Source organism: Pseudorca crassidens, chromosome 4 (assembly GCF_039906515.1).
Source record: "Pseudorca crassidens isolate mPseCra1 chromosome 4, mPseCra1.hap1, whole genome shotgun sequence".
Taxonomy (NCBI): Eukaryota; Metazoa; Chordata; class Mammalia; order Artiodactyla; family Delphinidae; genus Pseudorca; species Pseudorca crassidens.
The window spans coordinates 26567393-26587905 of NC_090299.1; the positions used below are offsets into that span (position 1 = coordinate 26567393).

The following is a 20513-nucleotide window of genomic DNA, read 5'->3' on the forward strand; positions in this document are numbered from 1 at the left end:
TGCTCTCAGCCCCGCTAATCTGATCACACATCGCCCAGACTCTTGGCCATCTAAGCCCTTCTGCCCAAACTTACTTCCTGTCATCAGAAAACTCCTCTCCTTCATTAACCTCTTCACTGAACATTTTCTTTGGAGTTTTGCTGAATTTTGACTTGGCTCCTGAAAACACTGCTTTCCCTGGAGCCCTTCAAATGAAGGATTTATTTTTACTTTTTCCTCTCATACTCTAAGTATCATATATGCCTGGACCTTGAGGTAAGTTTTTGTTAGGAAAGAATGCTTTAAATTAACATTATATTCCAATTTCACTAAGACTCTCTGGGAAATTTATCAAATAACAATTTTTAAATTATTGTACAACTTTACAATAACTGTAATTGTACAATAACCTAATATTACAATTGTTTAGAAGATTCCAACAAATATTAAAACTTTTTTTTTAACTAACTTTAATTATAACATTTTTTCAGCACATGAGATCCATAGAGTCAGTGTGTCTATTTCCCTTTTCAAAATTTACCAGAAGCCCTAAACGAAACGTCCATCAGTACCATTAGATTGCAAATTTTAAGCCCTCTAGTGGTCAACGCCATGTTGCTCAATCTCTCAGACTGAGAGTATTCTTCAAAGATGAAAAATTACTATAACTTATAAAAGTATTTCCACCAGAAGTTGACAGATCATCATCTATGTCCCCTAAACAATGTACTATGTTTGAAGCTGAATAATTCACTACATCAAAAAAAGTTGTTGAATACTAATGTTAATTAGTTCTTAAAATCATATATTTATCTTTATTAGAGTAAAAAAAGAATTGAGAAACCAAGATAAACTATCAATATTTCTGGGATTTCCCTGGTGGCACAGTGGTTAAGAATCCGCCTGCCAATGCAGAGGGCAGGGGTTTGAGCCCTGGTCGGGGAAGATCCCACATACTGCGGAGCAACTAAGCACGTGCACCACAACTACTGAGCCTGCACTCTAGAGCCCCAGAGCCACAACTACTGAGCCCGCATACCACAGCTACTGAAGCCCACGCATCGGTTGCTTCACCGCAACGAAGAGTAGCCCCTGCTCGCCACAACTAGAGAAAGCCCATGCGCAGCAACGAAGACCCAATGCAGCCAAAAATAAATAAATAAATAATAAATAAATAAATAAATAAATGTCAATACTTCCTGACTTGGGTGTGGGTCAAATATTTTAGTGACACATGAATTTATTTTTTTATTATGGTATCTCATATGGGCTTCAGAACCAGATATGATCACTTATTATTTATATGTGTGGCTTACAGAAGCTAATAAATATTTCTGTTTCAGTTTCTAATAGGTTTTTTAAAAATCTAGATCATAATTTCTACTCTATAAAAATTATGGAAAGGAAACAAGATTAAAATGTATATTTTGACTAGTATACTGCATGGAACAGAACAGGTGCTCATCAAATCTCTAAAATAATCATGGTAGTGTTACTTTTTTTTTTTAATTTTATTTATTTATTTTTGGCTGTGTTGGGTCTTTGTTGCTGTGCGTAGGTTTTCTCTAGTTGCGGTGAGCGGGTGTTACTGAAGCTGCTCATTGCAGTGGCTTCTCTTGTTGTGGAGCATGGACTATAGACGCACAGGCTTCAGTAGTTGTGGCTCACGGCCTAGGTAGTTCTGGCTCACGGGCTTAGTGGCTCCGTGGCGTATGGGATCTTCCTGGACCAAGGATCAAACCCATGTCCCCTGCATTGGCAGGCAGATTCTTAACCACTGTACCACCAGGGAAGCCCTGTTACTTTTGAGTAATAAAGGAAAATTAAGATATTTCTCTCATTTCTTACAAAAATCATACTCTTACTGTAATTACCTGATTAAGTCTAAACCCAAGTACATTTTATGTGTACTTAAGTAATAATTATTCCAACTTTTAGGTTGTAGATGACTTAATAAGACAGTTACCTTCTTTCAGAATTCTATGATTTAAATTTTTAAGTTTAACACACATACCAGCGTGCCACTTTTTAAAAGCAGGACTAAGTCTCAAGGACTAAAGGCAACATAAGATGATTTGTTTTAATTATTAACTATAAGTAATTGCAGCGATTCTATATAATTAATTTAAATAAAAGAAGTAAAAAGAGATGTGACAGTGTTAATATATGGAAATATCATCTGATTTCTCTCAGCTCTAAAAAAGTAAATTAGCTTTCTGATGAAATTATGTGCTATTTTGTTAGTTATATTTTACTTATAAAATATCCTTGCTCTATTGTATGATTGAGTACATGTAAATACTATAAAAATAATACGATAGCCTTCATTCATTTTCTTTCACCAAAGAGAACACAGACATTTTTACTCATGGGGACCAGGTGATCATTTATCATATTCCACTGTAAAGCCACCAGGTCAAGTTTTAGTATCCTTCACGTGTAGGGCTAGACATCTGTTTCTATTTTCTTAACTCCATCCCTCTGCCAAAATTAGATCTAAAAATGTCTAAAAGTAATTCTCTAGGGTTCTACTTATAATAAAAAGGAAGTAAGACTGCCATTGCCAGATAAAATGAAGGTTACCCAGGTCAATTTGTTTCAGATAAGCAATGAATGATTATTTAGTGTATACCCCATGCAATAATTTTTTTTTTTTTTTTTTTTTTTGCGGTACGCGGGCCTCTCACTGTCGTGGCCTCTCCCGTTGCAGAGCACAGGCTCCGGACGCGCAGGCTCAGCGGCCATGGCTCACGGGCCCAGCCGCTCCGCGGCATGTGGGATCTTCCCAGACCGGGGCACGAACCCGTGTCGCCTGCATCGGCAGGCTGACTCTCAACCACTGCACCACCAGGAAAGCCCCCATGCAATAATTTTTAGTATATCTATGTCCCAAATATTACATGGGGCATACTTATTATTTATTATTCATTATTTATCTGAAATTCATACATGCGGCATACTTATTCATTATTTATTATTTATGTGAAATTAAAATTTAACTGATGCCCTGTATTTTTATTTGCTGAATCTGGTAACCATAAGAGGAAGACAAAATTTATTTTGGAGAAAATATACAAAACAAATACTTCAACAACCACACCTTATATTTTAATTGAAGAATCAATTGATCTCCAGTCCCCTAAAAATGCAAAGCCAACCCATAAAGAATTTTATGTATATGGAGAGAAGAAAAGAAGTAGCTCTTCCTCCAAATCTAGATAGTTTCTACTGCTCCTGGCATACTTTCCATTCTGATATACATCTCATAAGTAGTTGACTCTTAGGAAATCTCTAAGAGTTAGAGGGTAGTGGGCAGTCTGAGTTATAAAAATTTAGATGTGTTGTGAATAAATGCCCTATCCACCAAAGACTAACAAATTCACAGTTTTAAAAAATATATCCTGGGCTTCCCTGGTGGCGTGGTGGTTGGGAGTCCGCCTGCCGGTGCGGGGGACACGGGTTCGTGCCCTGGTCCGGGAGGATCCCACGTGCCAGGGAGCAGCTGGGCCCGTGAGCCATGGCCGCTGGGGCTGCGCGTCCGGAGCCTGTGATCTACAACGGGAGAGGCCACGGCGGTAAGAGGCCCGCATACCGCAAAAAAAAAAAAATAAATAATAATAATAATAATAAATAAATATATATATATACATATATATATATATATATATATATATATATATATATCCTTACCTTCTGAATCACAGCTAATTGAACCAGAATTGGGTACCACATTCAATCAAAATCTCTTTACTAGGGATTTGTAGTTTGAACCGTATTCATTTTCTTTGTGTGACCGGACCTGAAATATGTAAAACCACGGCATTTGATAGGGTCTCCACTTACTCATATGCTGCCTTTTAGAAACTAGAAGTCACCCTTTCTAGGACAACTCAACCATGAGGGTTCACAGCTTGGTTAGCAGAGCTAGATTGTATTTTAGACTGTGTCGAAGGCTGGACACCCTTGTGCAGTCAGCAACCTGTACAAACTTATGGGATTACCTTGCCACTTTATGCCATGCACAGTAAAAACTACAGCACAGAAAGAGGTGTAAATGAAAGATGGAGTAAGAAAATACTGCTAGCTCTTTGATGTTTTTCCATTTCTAAATTCCAAACCTCTCTGAGACAAAAGATTATTTCTCTTGTGTTTTGTAAAATGTTCTTGAATTTTTATAATAAATTCTTCGATTTTGCTTAAGGTGATTCAAGCTCATTCTTGACACTTGAAAGCAGAAAATTGTAATTAGTTACATAAATATTGGTTTTAAAGTAATGTCTTAGGAATCACTGGCAGATTCTACAAAATTCTGGCAATAATCTATATTTAATTGACATTTGAATACACCAACATGCCTTCCTTTTATTTCTGGATTGATCTTGGCTTCAGAGGCTGATGAATTCTTCAGTGAACAACAAGGATTGCCTTCAGTTGTATCCAGAATTAATTTAATTTGCATTCACTTCCTATGCATAATAAGCTCCTCAGGCTGGACTATAAACTGTGTTGTTTGACATAAAATGCCTTTTCCTTCACTGGAACAATTTGTAAATACAGAATTGGAGAGGTGGTAGAGAAGGAATCAAAAGTTATATAAAAACAGTGTAATGACGTGAAGGCAAAAAAAGAAACAGAGGAATAAATAAGAACAAGGATGGAACAACTTGGTACCTCTCTGGGAAGTAGCTTATAGCTCATCAACTTTTTGTTTTGTTCTGTTCTGTTCTGTTTTGTTTTTATGAGGGTGGAGAAAAGCTCTGCTTTTTCATAAACTGTAGCATCTTTGGTCTTCACAGAGCCATTTTCATAGACGTATTTACTTTCCTTCCAGGTGGCCAAATAGGGAGTTATTTTTTTGCTGTCTTTCTGTCATATTACATGAGAGGCAAACTCACCCTAGCACATGGTTCATTACAGACATCTTTTGTATAATCATGTGTTGACAAGCATCCGTTTCACACATCACCCAGGGGATGTCCCCATTATTTGTTGGGAGGTAGATAGTTTTCCTTCTTATCTCACAACAAATAACAGTGACAATCACAGTTTGGGTTAAATAAATACTTGGCCATTACAGAAATTACCATTTCTTCAATTTGAGCTAAGAAATTTAGGATAGGTTAAAGTCCCAATAACTATTTTCTTGTACTTCTACTTAATCTCATTGTATATCAATAAGAATCCTGAGATTAACTTCACTGGATTGACTTTAAAATTTTTTCTGATATATAGTCACATATGAAACAAAATTTTATTTTTTATTCAGTGATTATCTGATTTCTGCATCTTTGTAGTATCATATATTAAATTCTTAGAACAGGCTTTGGAATCCAGGAGACCTAGATCAAATGACAGCTCTATGTGCCTGCTAAGTTGTGACCTTATGAAAGCAAACATCCTGTTAATTGAATCTTGTTTGCCCAAAAGTACACTAGGTATAATAAGCCTTACTTTTTATGATCATTGAAAGGATTAAAAACAATATCTGTAAAGTGGTTAGCAAAGTGTTTGGCACATTGTAGATGCTAAATAAATGATAGTTATTATGGAAGGAATGCAGATGAGTCTGAAAATTTATTTTAGGTCTCATTTTTTAACGTGTCCTCATTTTTAATATAGAATATGACTAATGGAAATCATAGAAGACTAGGGAAATGGGCTTGGAGGAGAAGCCTCAGTGGGTGAAACAGTCAGGAGACCATTGCACAAAGACAATAGACTCCCTCTATGATGATGGCATATAAGTGGGAAGGAATAAATCCTAACGGGTATTTTTAAAACAGATATTTTTAATGTAGAATCTACAGGATGTGATAATGTTGGAAATGGGGAATATAAAGAAAAAAATCAAACATTACTCCAAGGATTGATTTTGAATAAGTGGGGAAATGGTACCATTAACATAAATTGAGACTTTGGAAAGGATATACTTTGGCATCAAAGCATGAAGTGGGATATAAAACTGAGCATCTCTGAAGAGCTATGGGGCTGGGGACCATGATGTGGGAGTTACCCACATGAAGGCAAGAGACAAGGTCTTTGGCAGTGTTATACACTCCAAAGTAGTGGCAAAGGCCTTCGTTTAAACAAAAAGGAAGAAGAACAGGCAGAAAAATGAATAATGAGCAGTGAGAAAACCAGGAGAACTGGAACTGAGTAAGTCAAAGAATGACAGTTTTAAGAAAAGCTACATGATTGGTTATGTATATTTCTACAGATTGCCATGAAGATGATGTTTGGGTCAAGTTGCCTGGATTTAGTCATTGGGAGTCCTTGGTTATTAGTAGGATCCTCAGAGCGGTAGAGGGACGGAAGCCAGATTGCGCAGACTTCAGCAGGTGGCAGTGTAGCTATTGATAGAACACACGTGAGTATTAATCCTTCCTTACATTTCAGGGGATCACCTGGAATCTGTCTTTGCTAGACTGTTGGAAGAGCCTGGATTGAAGTTCGGGAAGTAGACCTTGGGAATATGCTAAAAAATGAGATGGGCTGAACATTAAGGAAAAGTGTTTCCCTCTAGTCACTGGAATATCTAGTAAAGACTTAGGATTTTATCATTAACTTCTCCCCCTTAACATTTAGTCAGATTTGCAGATAGATCCTAACCTAGATTAGCCCTAAGATTAAATAAGAAACCTAAATTGAGGAATAAGAGCCAGGGAGAAGCAAAAACTGAAGACGAGGCCTCCGAGAGAGGGGAAGGATGGGCTCAGCCAAAATTCTGTGGCTACATGAGCAGTATGTTTAGAAAATGAGGGCTTCCCTGGTGGCGCAGTGGTTGAGAGTCCGCCTGCCGATGCAGGGGACACAGGTTCGTGCCCTGGTCCGGGAAGATACCACATGCCGCGGAGCGGCTGGGCCCGTGAGCCATGGCCGCTGAGCCTGCGCGTCCGGAGCCTGCGCTCTGCAACGGGAGAGGCCACAACAGTGAGAGGCCCGTGTACTGCAAAAGAAAAAAAAAAAAAGAAAATGAGTCACCTAGCTCTCTGGAAAAGCAGCTGTTGATTGGTTAATACTATTTGACACTTGGGGATTAGTGTGGTTAAATTAGTGAAGTAGGAAATTCAGCTGGTTTTCCCCTGAAGCCAAGTGACTTCTGTAGTCTTCTGTAGTTTTTTCATTCGCACTGTTACTCCCCTTAAAGAGCAACCAGTCTTAAGGAGCTAAATATTTTCAGAGTTATCCATTTGAAAAATATAAAGTATATCTATGAGTGTCTAGCTGTGGTGTGTAAAATGAATAAACATATGGAAGATAACAGTGATGAAAAAATACAGGCCCTGGGGTTCAGCTTATCTGGGTTTGATTCCTTACCTTGTCACTCCCTTTGGACACACAGGTCCATTCTGTTTGCTTGTTTGTAAAATGAAAATAATAGAAAACTATCTCAGAGGGCTGTGAGTCATAGTAAGTACTCAATAAATGTTACCTATTAGTATCAGATACTCTGGAGAGTAACGCCAACTGGCCCTTGTTTCTAGTGAGAAATAAAGTTATTTAAACACTTAGTGCCCCAGTTTCTCATTCATAAGATGAAAAGTATCATGTATCTTACATGGTTACTGTGAAACTATGCCATGAAAAGAGTAGTTATTATATTCCTCCATACTATTTCCCCATCACCAAACAAGGAAACTTTAAGGAAGAAACCTCAGAGTTTATAAATTCTAAACTTTTTTGATTTTGAAGTACATATTCCAATTCCCCAATATATGCAAATTCAAAAGTTTTATTTCTTCATAGCATTCATTGTTTTTATTACACAAGTAGAATGTGTTCAGTGAGGAAAAATTTGAAAATACTGGGAAAAAATTCATTCATATAAAGATAAAAGATAAAAAGATAAGCACAGTTTAACTGTGCTTATCTTTTTAAAGATAAAAAGATAAGCACAGTTAAAATTTAGGAGGTTGTCCTTTGAGAATTTCATCTCTCTCTCTCTATCTACCTATCCATCCATCCAAACAACCAAACATATCAAACTGGGATTAAACTAAATTTAACTAAACTGGGATTAAAGTAAACTCTTTAGTAACTTGAATTTTTAGTTAACATGGTGTGACATTTTTCAATGCCAGTACTTTGCTACAGTGTAATTTAATGCAATAATAGCTTCATATATTTCATTGTATGACTATGTGAGTGTTTGTGAAACTACTTCCTGTGTTTACCTTGTTGAGCTCCTCAAAATATCTTCAATCTTTTAATGAAGCACTCTTAACTCATTACAATAGGGAGAACACCACCTTGACGGGGTCTCGGCAGTGTTTCAGAAAGAGGTAGTCAGAGGTGAGATATTTATAGGATTTGGGGTCTGGCCTGAAGAATTTTAAGGAGTCTTTCAAGAAGGGAAATGGAGAACTGGGCAAAGTTTAAAATTGGTGGATACTGTGAAGTTAGTCTTGACAACTAAACTGATGAGCAAGTTATTTGGCCGGAGGAGCAGATTATTGTCTCTAACAGTTTGATCTGAAGAGATTTCCTGAAGCAAACAGTAAAGTTATTTACTGATTTATAGTACTGTGTTACCTAGGCAGAGTTTTGCTAAAAACAAAAAATAAAATCTAAGTCATGTTGATATCAATAGTCTACATACAGTTTTATCTAATTCATATTAACACAGATGGTCTTTTATTATTTTAATATATGTATTTTAAATATTTATTTATTTCTATTTTCACCAACACCTCCGTCTAAATCCAAGCCATCACTTTCCTTTACCTTGCCTTTTAAGCTGATCTTTTTATATTGCTAACACTCATCTTCCACAAGGCAGCCAGAATGAACTTTATGACAAGAAAATCACATCCATTCTTAAACCCTTTCAGTTTTTCCATACTGCTCTTCATATAGTTTTTTGTTTGTTTGTTTGTTTTTGTGGTATGCGGGCCTCTCGCTGTTGTGGCTTCTCCCGTTGCGGAGCACAGGCTCCGGACGCGGATGCGCAGGCTCAGCGGCCATGTCTCACGGACCCAGCCGCTCCGCGGCATGTGGGATCTTCCCGGACCGGGGCACAAACACGTGTCCCCTGCATCGGCAGGCGGACTCTCAACCACTGCGCCACCAGGGAAACCCTTCATATAGTTTTAAGTTCCCCATGAGAGCCTCTCTGATCCACTCCTACAGCCTTATTCTATTCACGGCACCCTAATCCAGTGGACCTCTTTTGGTGCCTTGAATTTGCCGTGTTCCATCTACTAGAATGCTTTTCCCTGTACTTTCTTTTATCTAGTTAATTCCTACTCATCCTTCAGATCTCATTTTGCTCATCCTTCTCCTACCAAGACAAACATTATACATTCCCATAGCTCCCTATATTCTTCCTTCATATTATTTAATTTTTTTATGAATAATTGATTTAATGCCTATCTCCCCCACTCAAAAGTAAGCCCTATAAAATTAGGGACACTGTTTATTTTGTTCTACATTACATCCTCTGCATCCCTGGCCTAATACAGAAACACACGATTTATACAATAAATGTTGCAAAATCGATGGCATAATTTTTCACATTTAAGCTGCAGGAGTGTTTTGTTTTGTTTTCTATGTACTTTTGATAACTCACCCAGCTTAATTGCCTCCACCTTCAAAAACACCTTTTCACTCTTAATATGAGGGTACATCTTTTTTGTTAAATGAACCAAATAATTGTGAAAAGAAGTGTTACTCGCAAATAAGCTACTAATTGAAGCTCTTTTTTTCTTCACAGATATAATAGAAAAGCATTAAAAATGGGAGGTTTCAGAGAGAAATGTTCTTTGCAGGGGTATTGCTATAGCTTCCAGAAATTCTAAAAATCTGCCCTATTGAAGGGAAACTGTATTTGTTTGTGTGTGTGTGTGTGTGTGTGTGTGTGTGTGTGTGTGTGTGTAGTAGGAAGTGAGAATGGTGAACTGGTTCTTTTATTTAATTTTTTACCTTGAACAATATAGCTACGTGTTCTGACTGGAGTTGGACCATTCTAAAACAGCTAACTCTCAATTACCACACTAATGGAAATGGGCATGATGTAGAAAAACAAAATATGGTCATAACCCAAATCACTTACTTCCATTCATTCATTCATTGTAATTTTATTCATAAGCTTTGAGTTATAGTAATACTTTATATTTGTGCAGTACTTTAGATTTTAAGAGTTTTTTTACATACTTTGTTTTAGATAGGGTAGACTAACCTACAGAAAAAGACAGGATCCTCAAAACTCATTTCCCTTAAGAACAGGAAGTTTATTTCTTTGGTCAAGAGCAGGGTTCTGGGTTAGCAGCAGCTCAGCTCTTATGAAGGCTTTCAGGGACCCAGGCTGACACTGGCTCTGCCATCTTCAACAAGATACTTACAGGACTGCCCTAGGAATTACTGTCGCAGTCATTTAGGAAACATGAAAAACATTAAAGAGCATGCGCAGGGTCTGGAACCTCGAGTGGTACACATCACTTCTGCTCACATGTCTTTGCCAAGAACGTAATCTGGAGGCAGGGAACTCTGATAAATGTACTCTGCCTATGTGTACAGCTCCACCCCTATTTCTGTAGAAGAAGTATAGTACAGATTTTGGTGGGTAGGTTTAGTCATATGGATTATCTCATTGGGCAAATAGATTTTTAAAACCTCTTCTCTTTCTGGTTCTTGAAAGAATAGGGACTTCCCTGGTGTCACAACGGTTAAGAATCTGCCTGTTAATGCAGAGGACACGGGTTCGAGCCCTGGTGCGGGAGGATCCCACATATCGCAGAACAACTGAGCCCGTGTACCACAACTACTGAGCCTGTGCTCTAGAGACCACGAGCCACAACTACTGAAGCCCACGTGCTTAGAGCCCGTGCTCCACAACAAGAGAAGTCACTGCGATGAGAAGCCTGCGCACCGCAACGAAGAGTAGCCCCTGCTCGCCACAACTAGAGAAAAGCCTGAGCAGCAACGAAGACCCAACACAGCCAAAAATAAATTAAAAAAAAAAGAGAGAGAATAAATGAGCATGGTAACCAACTTCTGCAAAGCAAATAAGCAGAGAGATAAGAAATATCAGAGGCCTTGATGATTTAGGAAATGAATAAGTAGTATCTGAATAATAAATTATAATAAATAATAATAAATTAACCGGACCTGTCATGCAAATAGGACAGAAGTTACTGTAATTATACAGGATTGGTGATAATAAACTGAGTAAGAAAGTACATTTCAAAATCTATTCTGAGTCCAGTTTGCCTTGTCTATCTGATACATAGCATATAGGAAATCCTTAGCATTGGCCCCTACATGATGAAAACAGAAATTTCAACTTTTGGCAAAGGTAATTTATTGAAGTTTAAACCATTGATTTTTTGGAAAAAGTTAAGTTTTGAAAATGAAGAGTGTTGGAGTAGACGCTGCCTTCCTCTGAAGTTACATGAATCAAGGGAAGAGTGTCGACTTAAAAAAACCCACCCAAGAGTTGTGAGTTTAAGTTTTATTCAGGGTCTTACCACAGACTGTAGCCCAGGAGATAGCTCTGAGGAACCACTCCAAAGAAGTAGGGGAGGAACTAGTATATATGTCATTTTTTTGGCTATGAAATACATGTAATTGAGCATATATCTTGGTAAAAGATTACTGCTAACCACAAAACAGATATGTCAAGTTAATGATTTTAGTACTTTTCTATGTATGAGAAGATGCAACAAGGGAGAAGCATTTTCTGGACCGCAATAGACTAGTAAGACAGATGATCCAGAGAGTTTTTAGGTTTTTAACAGGGCCTAATGCAGACATAGCACATGAATGGCCTACCAACGAAATCCTTGCCTGATCTAGGAATGAGCCTTCCTAGAGCCATTGGACAAATCAGTCACTAAATACCTCCCAAACCTTGGTTGACTTTATGACCAGAAGGAGGCAAAGGGGATTGTGAACAAAAAAAGAACAAAGAGCCTTGCTCATCAATCACTTACGCAAGGCTTAAATCCCCACCCACTGCAGTGGCCCACTGACAACGCCCCCTGAAAGGAATTCAGGATGAAAAACAGAATGAGGTGCTCTGTGCTTTAGATAAACAGGCCACTAGATAGTTAGATGCTTATCAGGAAGCATTTCAATGACGTCAGATTAATGCAGTTAGGAGATTGTTTCAGCAAACTGGTTAAGAGATGATGATGGTTTGGTCTAGAATGCCAGGGATGAGAAATGAAGTGAAGTGGATAGATAATTCTAGAACTGTTTAGGAATCATGGAGTAGCATGGGGACAAGAGAGATGAGTCCATGAAACTAACCAGGTCCAAACCAGGAAATGCGTGGTAGGGTATATGAAAGATTTGGGGCTCTTTTTTTAAGGATATGTGATGAACTAATAATGGTATCTACACTGAGGAGAGACACATTAGATTTCTTTAGTGTAAGTTCACTAAAGAAGGGTGACTTAATGCCTTAATATAAGTGAGAAAAGCTGATGGCTTAAAAGAAGGCATTTGCAGTGGGAATGGCTTGAGGTGTGTGGACTTGTCATTGGCTGTGGGAGGGAAGGGAGAGGGACCGTTACAGGTGACCCTCAAGTCTTGCTGAGATATGGAGGAGGTGCAGATAGAGAGGGAAGCTGGGAGATAAATTTTTAATGTGTTGAATCAGAGGTAGATTCTCTGGGAGGAAACTTCCAATAGGGAGCTGGCAACACAAGTCTGAAGCTTGTGGAGAAATGGGAGTTGGCGGTAAAGATTTCAGTCATTAGCATTTTTGATATCTAACTGACTTGGTTTTTCCCCTTCTTCATTCTCTCTGTGCCTGAAAGTAAGGAGGGCCTTACTTGACCCTTTGGGAGTTTATGTCCCTTCTTTTCCCCCTCCCCCATAGCTGGTGGTCAATGACTGCTTGGTGAAGGAATGGGGAAGTCCTTGCCTGAAGGGGAAAAAATCTGGGTGTAATTTACACTCCTGAGCAGCTGGTGGATCAGGCTGTGGTTGGGACTTTGCCTGAAGGCACATGCTGGGTTTTTTGTTTGAGTTCATTTTGTTTTTCCCCTGCTTCTCCACTTGCTTACCCTTCTCTCTGAGAGCACTGCCCCAATGACTCTCTGATCTTGCCTAAGGATCTACACCTGGAGAGGCGAATTTAAGACAGAAAATAATCAAGATAATGAGAGTTACTAAGGTGGCCCCGGAAAGGTGTGTAAAATAAGAAAAAGAGTCGCCTAAGACAGAATCCTGAGAGCAACTATTTACCACAAAGATGGAGAAAAAGAGCCACCAGGAATGAGCCTGAAGAAAAGAGGAGACAGAAATGTGGGCTGGCAGGTGAGGTGCTGTGAGTAGAGAATGCGGCATCAGACAAGGAAACCAACAGAGAGATTCAGGTCAACAGTATGAAATGATACAGAGAGGTCAAGTTACGTAAGGAGTGAAAAGGATCCATTAAATATAGCAACAAAGGGGACTCATTACACCCTTTAAAGATTGGGCATTTTTGATATTTTGGAAGACAAAGACTAATGATAACATATATTCTATTTTTTTTTTTTTTTAATAAAAGGTATTTTTGAGCACCTGTTAGGGCACAAGCCCTGTGCTAGTGCTGTGGTGATGGACTGAATGGCAGTTCCTTGCCATGCAGGGGCCAATAGCCTAATTACAGGAGTGATAAGTGTTGCAACAGTAGTAAGTGAAAGTCATAACCCGTGCACAGAGTGACGCCGAAAGCTCGGCCTCTGTACCCTGGTGCCGAATCAAATCTCAGAGACAGGGTTTTGGGTGAAGTAGAAAAGAATAGCTTTATTGCTTTGCCAGGCAAAGGAGGACACAGTGGCTCCTGCCCCAAAAAACTGTGTCCCTGGGAGGGGACCTGGGAGGATTTGATGGGGGAGTTTTATAGCAACAGTTCAAGGGTGGGGTTGCTGATAAGATTAGGATGTGTGTAGGGCCTGCACTCCTCTAATCTGGTCTCAGGTAATATATATATTTTTAAAATTAATTAATTAATTTATTGGCTGCATTGGGTCTTCATTGCTGTGCCTGGGCTTTCTCCAGTTGTGGGGAGCGGGGGCTTCTCTTGTTGCGGAGCACAGGCTCTAGGCGCACAGACTTCAGTAGTTGTGGCACATGGGCTCAGTAATTGTGGCACGTGGGCTCAGTAGTTGTGGCGCACATGCTTAGTTGCTCCACGGCATGTGGGATCTTCCCCCAGGCATGTAGGATCTTCCCAGATCACGGCTTGAGCCCATGTCCCCTGCATTGGCAGGCATATTATTAACCACCAGGGAAGTCCTTGTCTCAGGTGTTCTTGATGAGTTTCTCTGGTTCCTTTAATGCTGCCTCAGGTGATTTTTGGGCTGCTCCTCCCTTGATTAGCAACTGTTAGAATCTGCCCTTTGGAACTCCCTACAAACAAGAAAATGGGGGATAGAAAGCCTTCTGTACCCAGGAGCCCCACAGGGTCCTGCTGGGTTTCGAGAGGAATACTCAGCATCGCTAATTCGTTTTCTTTGTTAATGACTCCACAATCTTTTACACAGTTGCTTCAATTTGTACATCATATTCAATATAATTTCCTGCTACAATTCCTTTAGCAGTGGTAGTTATGTATGTATGTTCATGGACGTAGTATGCTAACCCGTATACTTGAAAGTAATGGGAAAAGAGCTACTTTTTGATTGGGTGGATATCGTTTATTTTCTTGTTTATTTGCACATTTTTTATTTTGAGTAAAAAAAAAATTCTTTCAGCATCTGATGAAGCAAAGAAAACCTTTTCTATTACTACCTTTTGTTTTATGAATAATTTCTTTTTTAATAAATTTTTAAATCATTGTGTTCTGAATTCACAGCATTTTAAAATTTATTTATTTTTTATTTTATTTATTTTTGGCTGTGTTGGGTCTTTGTCGCTGCGCACGGGCTTTCTCTAGTTGGCGGCAAGCAGGGGCTACTCTTCCTTGCAGTGCGCAGGCTTCTCATTGTGGTGGCTTCTCTTGTTGCGGAGCACGGGCTCTAGGCGTGTGGGCTTCAGTAGTTGTGGCTCGTGGGCTCTACAGCACAGGCTCAGTAGTTGTAGCGCACAGGCTTAGTTGCTCCGTGGCATGTGGGATCTTCCCAGACCTGGGCTCAAACCCGTGTCCCCTGCATTGGCAGGTGGATTCTTAACCACTGTGCCACCAGGGAAGTCCCAACAGTTAATTTCTTCATCTGTAAATTTATCTTGCACAAATGGATGGTGTGGCGAATAGATTATCCACTTACTTGTAGACTGTATTTGTGTCGGGCTCTATGTGGTTAAGTTACTGTACCTTAGGAAGACTAACTGAAAAAAGCAACAGCAAGTTGCTTTGTTCTCCTTGCCTCTAAAACTGCAGTGAAGAGTGGCTTACAATACAGACCCTGCTAAAATTCTCACAGAAATTTACATACTACGGATGGATTCGACCTTTGGGGGTGCTATGGAGATAGTCATCTCTTCCTTGTTTCTTGTATGTAACTTTGTAGCAAGGGAAATGAGTGACTGTGAATAGCTGTTTTGTTTAAGTATTAGAAATTTATCCCTTCCTAGTGGGACTACTGAAATCTTGCAATTTTTATCTACAAGAGTTCTATCTTTTATTCTCATGTTGTATTTGTATGTAGTGATCATTTTCAGTGTCTTCTGTCTCTTTGCTGTTTGTCAGTTAATGCTATCACAAAAAAGGGATGGGATACATGTAGAGCAAGATTTCTTCCTTGTCTTGGCACTGACATGATTTCACCTGATTGAAGTCCAGTAGTCTAGGTAGTGAAAGGGCTCTGCTTACAACTACTTTTCAAACCAACAGTCGTCCAACCCTAACCCCCGCACCCCTTCCCCTTTGTTTGCTGTTACTGCCTTTCCCGTATTAAAGGGTAAATTTTTAAAGTTGATAAAATTATGAATACTTTGCTTCCGCCTTAGCAAAGTAGAAAGTTAGAAGCTAGAAGCAATACACTGAGTGATCTCAATTTTTGTGTGATTAACTAAATCAACTGAGAAACCAAATATGCTACTGTTTAGAATTTTTTTTTTTCATTTTACACATGAAAAATTCACTTTAGGGCTTCCCTGGTGGCGCAGTGGTTGAGAGTCCGCCTGCTGATGCAGGGGACACGGGTTCGTGCCCCGGTCCGGGAAGATCCCACATGCCGCGGAGCGGCTGGGCCCGTGAGCCATGGCCGCTGAGCCTGCGCGTCCGGAGCCTGTGCTCCGCAACGGGAGAGGCCGCAACAGTGAGAGGCCTGCGCACCGTAAAAAAAAAAAAAAAAAATTCACTTTAAGCCACACTTTTCATTTCCTTACATTGACTTGTGTCTTCACAATGAGCTCTAGTTATTTAAAACCTTTGGCACTGCCTTTTATTTCAGTGTAAAATTTAGTAAGGCCAATATATCTAAAAAACAAATTCCTTCTTTATGGACTCCAATGACAAGAAAATTAGTACTAGATCCTTTTTTCTTGATGTCAATTATTTGTGTATTTAAAAAATCCATTTCTGTGCATAAACACTTTTAATCATGGGATACTGTGAGCATCTTGATTGAAAATGATCACCCTTATCGTAAGATGTCTTAATGGTATGTTAATTATCAACTACCAATTTTAATATGAAAATTGTGATTAATCTAAACCCCCAAATAATTAATTTACCCATTAACAAAATTCATCGGGCAGCTATTATGTGCCAGACATTATTCTAGTTGCTAGAAATAGAGCAGTGAACAACGTACAATAATTCATGCCCTTGGGGAGCTTGTGTTCTAGTTGGGAAGTATAAACAATTAACAAGAAAAAAATGTATAGTACACTATATGGTAATAGGTATTGAGGGGAAAAGTAAAGCAGGGAATGGGACTAGAAATCATGTCTGAGAGAGGTGCAGTCATTGATAGAGTGGGCAGGGAAGACCACCACAGTAAGGTAATATTTGAGAAAATATTGGAGGGAGGTGAAGAAATGAGATAGGATGATAACTAAGAGATGAACATTCTGGGAGGCAGAGAACAGCAAATGCAAAGTCCCTAAGAAGAAGCATGCTCCAGGAACAACAGAGGCCAGTGTGGCCAGAGGAGGGTGAGCCAGGGCACAAATTGAGGTAAGAAGGCTAATGGAGTAGGGGGTAGAGATTCTCTAGGGCCTTATAAGCCATCTTTAATATTTTGTTTTTAGTCCAATTGAGATGGGGTGAAGCCTTCATAAGGTTTTGAGCATAAGCATGGTTTGTTCTGACTGAGGTTTTAAGGGGATCATTCTGGCTGTTTGGGCTGAGGCTTGAATGAAAGGAGGCAGGGCAGAAGCAGGAGACCAGGAAGGAGGCAAGAGATGATAATATGGAATTTCAGTGTAACTTTCAAAGGATTACTGTCTTAAGGAGTTCAAACATCAGAAATAACTGTCAGTTTTTCTTAAATAAGAGAAATATTTTAATTAGTACAAAATATAGATCAGGGAATGGTGCAAATATAGATTAAGCAGTGTTTGCTTAAAAAGTACACATTTATTGTCTAACACATTTATTGTCTAATAATAGGTCAGTATTAAAACTCAGTTGTTTCCTTTATTGTATCACACAATCATCATAACCATTTACAATTATGGGTAGTTTAAATAACAAATAAATAGAGTAATTATGCAGGCCTCGTTACTTGAATATTTAAACAACAATTTTCTTCCCCAGAGTTGTAAAATTCTATATTATCTGTTTTAAGTTTACTTCTGTTTCATTTTTAGATTCACATAACAATATTAAATTATTACATTATAACTTGGAACCATGTTGCTAAATATTTAAGATATATATTAAAAATCTTTAGCCGAGACTAAATTATTGTTTTTTCAACTTTCTAGCCCAATTATTAATATTTAGACACCTTGTTTCTTTTCTTCATATAGTTTTTGGTATCTTTTCTTGTACACTACATTTTACACAATATTTGCTTTTTATGGTTAGGAATCAAAATATGTACAAAGTCCAATTTTGTTACAAGCGTTAAAAATTGTGATCACTTTGAGAACGTTGGTAAAAACATCAGTTATTGGCAGAATAGCATTCCCCAGATCAGGAAATAAGGGAATTAGGATTATGTGTGACGGTGGGCAAATTCACTAATTTAACAGCAGCCTTTGAGAGCAAGAAATAACTCCTTCCAATCTTAGATTCTCTGGACCTCCTATTTACCTTTCATCTTCCAGCTGTGGAAATTTGAATCCCTGATGTAATGCTAACGATGCAAATTAGCAATAGAATTGCAGGTTTTTAAAGTCCCCATACTGTAAAACAAAAGGCAGTAATTTGAAAAAGACCATTCACAACTCTTTCGGTTTTGGTCTGCTTCTAAGTTTGCAATTGCGTAGTTTATTAAAGACAGAGGACTGGAAGGAAGGCCCACGGGTTGTTTTAGCACTCAGCAATTCTCCTATTTTAAATGTAATGGATAGTTTTTTTCCTCGTATTTACTGTAAACAATGACAGATATGCTAATAAATAGCACGTGTTCTTGAACTTATAAAGTGATTTTTCAGATAGCCATTTACGGAGTATACTCAGGTGCCACAGTCCCACCAGATCTTTGAGCATACAAGCAAAGCACGCACGACCTCGCCTTTTCCTTTTTCCTTTTGCAAAGCGAAAGGCACTAGACCTGTTCACGTGATGCGAGTGACGTCAGACCCTACCAGGTCGCGTGACCGACACCCAACCTTCCCACTACCCCGCCCCCGCCGCCAAGCAGGAAATCTCGCGAGAAACCGTCTTACTATCAGAACTCACTGAGGTTACAGGGGAGTTTACTCTGTAGGGAAGGTGTGGCCCCGTGGCGGAGTTTTTGCTTTCATTCTGTTAACATTCATGGCCGAAGCAAAGGCCTTTGGGGATTGCCAGAGTCTGAGCAACCCAACCTAGAAAACGGCGGGAGGATGTGGAGAGTGAGGTGGCAGTCATATCAGAAGTGAAACGTGGCACGGCGGGCGTCGCCCCTCGCCGAAGAGGCTGCGGGAGAGGGAGGAACCCCGTGCCGGGCTCCTAGAAGCAGGCGGCGTGGCTTCTGCTGGGTGGGCCCGAGCATCACCGGGAGGTGTGGGAGGCTGGGACCCTTCTCTGGAAACAGTCGACTACCCACATCCGGCCCCCGCTGTGTCAACACGGAGCCGCGCCCAGATGAAGCGCCTGCACCCCTCGCCCTTCTACCTAAGGCACCGCGGCTTGCGCGCCGGCGGGGGTCGGTCCCTAGAGCCCGGCGCCCACAACCCGGCTGGGGGCCTCTGCGACCCCCGGCAGCAGCCCTCGGCAGTCCACGAGTTACCCCACATATTCCCGCTAACTCAGCCCTACATTTAGGCAGGAGCCTAATTGCGGGTTTAACTGTAATTTTGACGTCTCTCCTCATTCACCTAAACCCTCTCCCGGCTTCTCCCCCGCACATCCTCCACCCACCTGGTCTCTCCCTGGACAGCTCTGCGCGTGTGTGAGGCTCGGGGAGGGAGGAAAGGAGGGTGGGAAAGGGACAGTGTTAGAGTCGCTAGCAGGAGGTGTGGGACCAGCAAGAGGAGGCTTCGTGAGGGAGGGGGTGCTGCCAGGCTCCGGGGAGGAGGCGGAGGCCTGGGGACAGCAGACGAGGCTTCGCCCGAGCCCAGCGCTTTTTCTTCCGCCGCGCAGTCTCGGAGCGGCGTGGGCTCGTGGGGAGCGCGAGGCGGCCGAGGTGCCCGCGGTTGGGAGGCCGGCCCTGGCGCACCCCGCGCCCGCGCCTGCTGACAGCTGCAGCTGGGCTCGAGCTGTCCGCTCCCGGCTCCGCGGCCTCCGCCCCCTCGGGCTCCCTCCCCTCCGCCTCTACCCCTCCTGCTCCGGTGCGGATCATTTCGCAACTGCTCGCCTCTCGCCCCGTGCCCGGCTGTTTTTCCATTTCCCAGTCCCTCTTCTTGAGTACTTTGCCCCTGCATTTGAGGAGAGGGGCTGGAAAGGGGGCGGGTGGAACGACCGGAGGAGAAGAAGGAAGCGAGGCCCGGAGGAGGAGGAGAAGGAGGAGGATCGGCGGACCGTAGGGAGGAGACCCCACGCCACCCTTTCTGGTCATCTCCCCTCCCGCCCCGCCCCTGCGCATACTCCCTCGCCGGCGAGCTACTTTCGGACGAGGAAAGTGAGGGCGGCCCTGGGTGACAGCGCCGCGGGACTAGTCCTGGGGAAGCCGCGCGTCTGCTCGCGTCTTGTCCGCCGCGCTCCCAGCCAGGGGTACAGCCCGGACCCAGGATGGCTTCGACTACAACCTGTACCAGGTTCACGGACGAGTATCAGCTTTTCGAGGAGCTCGGAAAGTAAGCGCCTTTGCCGGGCACCCTCACGTCCCCTTTCCAGCAGAGGGCGGGTCGCGTTACCCCCGACCCACCGGCCTCCCGCGTGGGGCGAGGGAATTTGGGAGACGGGAGGAGAGGGAGGAGGGCCCCTGGTGTGTCAGCTCGGAGGAAGGTGCTGTGTTAGTAAGAGGAGGGGACAAAGAGGGGCAAGACCTTCCACCCCGGCTGTGGCCCATTCCGATAATCCTTAGCCCACCTTCTCCCGCTCCCCCCACCTTTCTGCACCA

General features: G+C 41.2%; 1 protein-coding gene across 29 annotated transcripts in view; it reads left to right on the forward strand.

The window, feature by feature from the left end:
- Positions 1-6233: 6233 nt before the first annotated feature.
- The window catches only part of CAMK2D (calcium/calmodulin dependent protein kinase II delta), a 287936-nt gene continuing 273656 nt past the window's right edge, over positions 6234-20513 (forward strand). For 28 of the 29 annotated variants that reach the window (XM_067735221.1, XM_067735217.1, XM_067735225.1 and 25 more), the window contains exon 1: positions 20113-20247. In XM_067735221.1, coding sequence (XP_067591322.1) covers positions 20183-20247 — 65 coding nt within the window. In that variant the 5' untranslated portion in view covers positions 20113-20182. Of the gene's footprint in view, positions 6347-20112; positions 20248-20513 lie in introns of those variants that run through there. The other variant, XM_067735228.1, reaches the window with a different exon arrangement.